At 37.7% G+C, this 6,848-nt stretch overlaps 1 protein-coding gene across 4 annotated transcripts in view; it reads right to left on the bottom strand.

Moving 5' to 3' along the window:
* LOC107042904 (serine/threonine-protein phosphatase 6 regulatory subunit 3) overlaps nt 1-5,889 on the bottom strand; it is a gene marked incomplete at its 5' end in the record, with an annotated part of 232,464 nt that extends 226,575 nt beyond the window's left edge. For all 4 annotated transcript variants that reach the window (XM_015264154.1, XM_015264155.1, XM_015264158.1 and 1 more), the window contains 3 exon segments: nt 5,222-5,374; nt 5,470-5,605; nt 5,776-5,889. In XM_015264154.1, the coding sequence (XP_015119640.1) occupies nt 5,222-5,374; nt 5,470-5,605; nt 5,776-5,889 (403 nt within the window).
* Between the last annotated feature and the right edge of the window lie 959 nt (nt 5,890-6,848).

The following is a 6,848-nucleotide window of genomic DNA, read 5'->3' as shown; positions in this document are numbered from 1 at the left end:
GGGGGGGTTGAAGACACTCGCATATATCCGAAGGGATGAAAATTTAGGGGGGTGAGGGAGAGGGGTCTGAGATGACATTTTTATAAAATTTGCCCCTCCGAAAACATGCGCTGATTTTTTATAATAAAAAAATAAAAAATTTCGGGGAAAATACATGATGATGCGGTTTCTCCGTGGGGTTGAAGACAGCCCCATGTATTCGGAGAAGTAAAAATTTAGGGGGGTGAGAGGGAGGGATCTGAATTATATTTTTATAAAATTCACCCTTCCGGAAACATGCGCTGATTTTTTATAATCTAAAAAACAATTAATTTCGGGGAAAATACATGAGTATGCGGTTTCTCCGTGGGGTTGAAGATAGCCGTTCGTATCCGGAGGGATGAAAATTTAGGGTGGCGAGGGGAAGGGTTCTGAGATTACATTTTTATAAAATTTACCCCTTCAGAAACATGCGCTGATTGTTTATAATAAAAAAAAAATAATTTCCTGGAAAAAACATGATCATGCGATTTCTCCGGGGGGTTGAAGACAGCCCCATGTATCCGGAGGGGTGAAAATTTAGGGGGGTCAGGAAGAGGGGTCTGAGATTACATTTTTATAAAATTCACCCCTCCGGAAACATGCGCTGATTGTTTATAATAAAAAAAAAATAATTTCCTGGAAAAAACATGATCATGCGATTTCTCCGGGGGGTTGAAGACACCCGCATATATCCGGAGGGGTGAAAATTTAGGGGGGTCAGGAAGAGGGGTCTGAGATTACATTTTTATAAAATTCACCCCTCCGGAAACATGCNTGGAGGTGAGGTTGAGGGGCCTGAGACTAGATTGTTACAAAATATACCCCTTCGGCAACATGCGGTGATTTTTTTTAATTTTTCGAAAAATAAATCTCTGAGAAAATGCATGAGACTCGGGTTTTTCTTGGGGGTTGAAGACACCCGCATATATCCGGAGGGGTGAAAATTTAGGGGGGTCAGGAAGAGGGGTCTGAGATTACATTTTTATAAAATTCACCCCTCCGGAAACATGCGCTGATTTTTTATAATCTAAAAAAAAATTAACTTCGGGGAAAATACATGAGTATGCGGTTTCTCCGGGGGGTTGAAAATAGCCGCATGTATCCGGAGGGCTACAAATTAAGGGAGGTGAGGGAGACGGGTCTGACATTACATTTTTATAAAATTTACCCCTCCGGAAACATGCGCTGTTATTTTTAAATTTTTCGAAAAATGAATTTCAAAGGAAATGCATGAGACTGGGTTTTTCTGGGGGGATTGAAGACACCCGCATATATCCGACGGGATGAACATTTAGTGGGGTCAGGGAGAGGGGTCTGAGATGACATTTTTATAAAATTTACCCCTCCAAAAACATGTGCTGATTTTTTATAATTAAAGAAAAAATTAATTTCGGGGAAAAAACATGATCATGCGGTTTTTGCGGGGGCTCGAACACAGCCCCATGTATCCGGAGGGGTGAAAATTTACGGTGGTGAGGGGGAGGGGCCTGAGACTACATTGTTACAAAATATACCCCTTCGGAAACATGCGCTGATTTTTTTTAATTTTTCGAAAAATAAATTTCTGAGAAAATGCACGAGACTGGGGGTTTTCTGGGGGGTTGAAGACACCCGCATATATCCGGAGGGATGAAAATTTAGGGGGATGAGGAAGAGGGGCCTGTTAATTAATTAAATTATAAAAAACCAGTGCATATGCTCGGAGGTGTAAATTTTATAAAAATGTAATCTCAGACCCCTCCCCCACGCCCCCTCAATTTTCATCCCTCCGGATACATGCGTCTGCTTTCCACCCTGACAGTCATCAGCATTGAATAATTGAAAATATCAACATTTTTTCAGCTAAAATAAAATAACAAAATGCGCCGCAACACCCTTCTGTCGACTCGTTCGGCAGACGGCTGGCCTGCGACTGCTGCGGCAGCAATCGCAGTGCTGTTAACCCGGCCAACCAGGGCGGTAATGTAACCCTAACGCCATCTCGCGGCATTCGTTGATCGGGGTTTGTATTGGCATAATTACACTTTTACCCGTTTCTGCTAATTATTAGAAAATAACACAATAAACTGTATTAATTGAAACAAATCGATCATCTTTCAACTTTTTAACTATTTTCGGATCCGTATTTATGTCATTTTCGGTCTTTTTCACATTAAAATAAAATCCTCGCTACATCCTCGTAACAGCCAGGATACTAAGTTGCCAGAGATGCTATTAAGAGATTTTATTTCCACTATACGGTGGAGTGTCCCCCATCCACTACCACAAGGTTAGCACTCATAATAAATGGATCCAAGAATCCAAAAAACATCAAATATACACACAATCCTGATACATAATTGTTTTAGTATTCAAGTATTTTTCATCGTCAATGAATAATTGATTAAGCAATCGAATAATCGTGAATTTCAATTACTGATTGCTTATAAAACTGGAAAATTCAGGATCTCGAGTAGTGGTTAATTAAAAAATCGAATAATCTCCAGCTTCGATTAATGTTTACATAAATAATCATATATTTACTGGATGTGATTAAAAATTAATCAGATAAATCAAATAATTGGAATGTCAATTATTGATTAATCAATTTAATCGGTTACTGCCGACCTTTATTGCCGATTAACGAAGTAATCGAGAATATTCCAATTACCGGAATAAACAAAAAATTTTATCTTCAGATGATGTAATTGATGAAGTAATTCATTAATCATAATCCTCGATTGCGATTATGCCGATCCCTGGTCGGGGGTTTTCAATTTTATAGTTTTCAGTTTTTTTTACCTTTTCCTGCATAATTTAATCCTTTGATTACTCTAAAGGTGATTATCCTCAATTTGAACCAATTTCGTTTTTGCTGCCAATCCATTTTCGTTTTTGCTTGCTAGGAAATTACATTAAAATAAAAATTCATTTTTTCGAATCGCTTTTCATGTAGTTTCGTCTGGACAACGACGTTGCAGAGCTAGGTTACCGACTGTCTAAAGCATATACCCCTCCCTTTGGTTTGACGTCGGGGGCAAAAAATGCAACTTGACATAGTTTTGAATTATCTCAACGAGATCTTCAAAATGGTGTATGATTTTTCTCACTCCATCCACATGATCAAATGTTATGGGTGATAATATGTCGAAATTGGTATATCATAAAGTGAAAATTTCATTTTTTTGGCATTTTGTCCTGAATTACAATTTTTGGCTGGATTACTAAAAAAATCTTATACCGAGTGTCAAGCAAATTGAATAAGCTTTGAATTAAGAAGTCAGTCGTTGAATTTCCACCGTTTTTCACAGAGATATGAAAGTTTTTGGCTAAATTTGATTTTTTCCTGATTTATTCGAAAATTTTAATTTGGCTGGATTTTTCCATCTTTCTAAGTCAAACGACCTGAAAAATCGGTATATCGCCTTGAAGGGCATTATTAGTTCTTTAAATTATAATGTATTCAATGCCATTTGATTGAATCTTCATGAAGTTCTTGAAGATTGTTTCTCTTTTGAACGAATTTTCGTGTTGAGGGATCGGTATCCTGCGGGAATACAATGGATTCCCCTCCGCCTCACCTCCTACATTTCGTCATCGCTTGAACACTGTTGACCAACGAGGATTTATTATACACCAATTTAAAGATCTCAACGAAATCATTTAAATGGCGTATGATCTTACTCACTCAATCCACTTGATCAATTGTTATAGGTGATTGTGTGTCGAATTTCGCATGTCACAAATTGAAAATTTGCCATTTTTTTAACGTTTTGTATGGGATTACTGTCTTTTGGCTCATATATTATCCGACCTTTCATATCAGTTGAGTAGTTTATTGAATAAACTTTAAATTGAGAGGTCAATCAATTAATTTTAACAAATTTTTTTGCAAATTTATAAGACTTTTGGTCAAAAATTGAATTTTTTATGTTTTATTTGAAAATTCAAATTTGGCTACTTTTTTCTGTCCTTTTGATTGGAACCAGTGAAAAAAGAAAAATATCATTTTAAAGGGCACATTATTCGTTCTTCAAATTATTATATATTGAATGCGAATCGGTTGAATTTTCATGAAGTTATTGGAAATTGTTCCTCTCTTGAACACCACACCTTGAAATTTGGTCTTTTCCTCCATTATTGGATGTTTGCACTCAAGGAATGAGGATTTATTACACACCAATTTCAAGATTTCAAGTAGATCTATGAAATAACGTGTGATTTTTCTCACTACTTCCACTTGATTAATTATTATAGATGATTATGTACAAATTCACGATTCCTTCAGCATGATGGATTGTTGTCATTCCCGCCAATATTCAGTAGCACTAATGAAGTCACGAATTAGTTGAGTGTAAAAAATTGATTGAAGAATCAATTTGACGTAGCCTTGATAGCGCGCGCGAAGCGCACGTCTCGCCTAGTTTGTTCAAATCTTCCCTAATTGACCTGACGCCGTCCACTGCACTCTGATTGGCCAAATTATCCGATTGGGGAAAATAATCCAACAAATATCCCTCGAGTTACAAAATTAATCGGGTTTTTTTCCTCAAGCTGCCCTGCAAACAAACGACAGTGCCAAGTGTTCCTGGAAAATCCCTCGTGCAACGAGGTTTATTCGCAACGAATTTATCGAGAAATACCCGATAATTTTGAAGCTCTTGCGGTAGGGTAACCAGGTCAATTTCTGGATGAAGGTTAGTTTCTGGAGGATTTCAACTTGCATGCCATAAGTAAAATGAAAATTGTACTGATCATTTCACCTTTTAATGATATTACTCGCATATAATCATGTGATCAATTATTTTTTCTATTGATCGACATTTAATAAATAACAAAAAAATATGGCCTAGTCATCCAGAAATTAGGGGTTTTGGCTGCATTCAACTATTTCTTAATTTAATTATTCTTTGTTTTGTTATTTTCACTTCAAATAATTTTTTTTCTGCTGATTAAAACATTCTTGAAGTTATGGAAGCCATCATATCCCCATTTGGGTGATTCTTTTACTTTAGATCCTACCACAAAACTCGAATTTCCCTTAACCGTCCAGCAATCGCCCTGTTAACCTATTACTAGTGAATATCTACGACTTGAAAAAATATGAGCAAATATGAAAAACTCATACTTTTTCGGATACAAACATATGCACCAATGTTTTGGAATTAATTGGATGTATCGTGTGTTACGATATCGATGCTAATTCAATCCCTGATCTTACCAATAGGGTTTGGAATGTTCCTAGTTCAGCGAGTTTCTGAAATACGTTTGTACTCTCTGCAGACAATAGTGCGGCTAATAATTTGGCGATATGCAGCCGCGTATTACCTAGAGGCTTGTCTAATACCCCAGCAGTGGTTCTCACTGCGGCTTTCTACAAATGAAATTAAAATGAATTATTAAATAATGCTGATGTTGTTGATACTGTCGAAATGAGTAGTTACAGAATAGAAATCTTGATCGACTTACAGGGGGTGGGTTTAATAGAAGCTGCTGAAGTTTTCCCAGGTATGGAAGAATAGCGTTTTGAATTTTTGCACGATCAGCAGTATCAGCCGGATCATTATTGGAATTATTCCCTTGCAGCTCTGTATCACTGAACGTACTGCAGAAAAACAAAGATATCAGTCAAATGAATCGAGAATAGGACAATTGATACTTTCTTCGCAGAGAGAATTATGAACAACAAAAAATTCTTCTGGCACTGTTCAGATATTGGCAAAAAAATCTATATAAAATTGTTCACCAATTTGCGACTCAATGCCGGGAACTTACTTATTTGTTCCCTGGCTTAACAGTATGAGAAGTACTTGGATTCCACCAACAATACTACTTTCCACGGGTTCATCAGATAAAATTGTATCCAAAAGTAAAAACACTGTTTCCTCCCTAATAAAAATAAAAATCCAAAATTAATGCATCGTTTATAAATATAAATATCATGTATTACTGAGGAAAGACTTCTGGGATGATAACGATCAAATAGATCCTAGTAAAAATCAAATGTCCGAACGCTATCGTTCGGACCTTCCAGAGGCGACTCTCGTATACCATAAGTGTGGGTAATGGCGAAAAATCCCCGCTAGCGCGCCCAATATACGAGACCAAATGTCCGGGCGCGCGCGCCCACCGAATGTCGCCCTGTCGGTCAGAATTTTTACTAGGGAGGGCAGAATTTCAAAGTTCCTTCGATATTCATCTATCCATTCCTCATATCATAAAAAGACAAGATCACATATATCGAAATATCGTTATCAGTTTTCGTTTTCCGATTTCGTTTATATACAGGGTGTCCCAAAACCCAATGTCCAAACTGAAACTGGAAGTTAGGGGGGCAATTCTGAATCGAAAAGTCCTGTGGAACTTTTCGATCGGAAGCACTCTTTTCAAGTTATTCAAAGTTGAAGTTGCGCCAATCAGGAGCGCGGAATGGACGGACGTCTATCGGGAGTGAAATGCAAGAGTGTTGGTGTCAAAGAGGATAGACCTGAGTGGAGGCCCGGATCGGGGGGTTTGACTGACTCAAAAATGTTAGTTGGTACCCCACGGGAAAGGCGGCGTCCCGGTCGAATAGTCGGTAAATGTGAGTCGGGTGCGTGAGTAACTCGGCAGTAGCAGTCCCGCTGTGACAGGGACAGGTTCGGAGGGGGACTTTTGTCCTCCTTGTACTAAATGTTTACTTTATGTTTTTCAGTTGATTTATTCGCCGACTAATTAATATTAAGGAATGAAACAAAGACTGTTCAATGGAGAATTAAATTCCCCATCCATCAACCCCCGTTTCATCCCTTAATCTCTGCAATAAAAAAATTAATATTGCGACGAAAGTCACGGCGCTATAAGAAACC

This window comes from Diachasma alloeum, unplaced genomic scaffold, assembly GCF_001412515.2.
Source record: "Diachasma alloeum isolate Michigan unplaced genomic scaffold, Dall2.0 Dall_scaffold_00535, whole genome shotgun sequence".
Lineage (NCBI taxonomy): Eukaryota > Metazoa > Arthropoda > Insecta > Hymenoptera > Braconidae > Diachasma > Diachasma alloeum.
The sequence above is the reverse complement of the archived record's forward strand: the minus strand, read 5'-3'. Positions and strand labels throughout refer to the sequence as shown.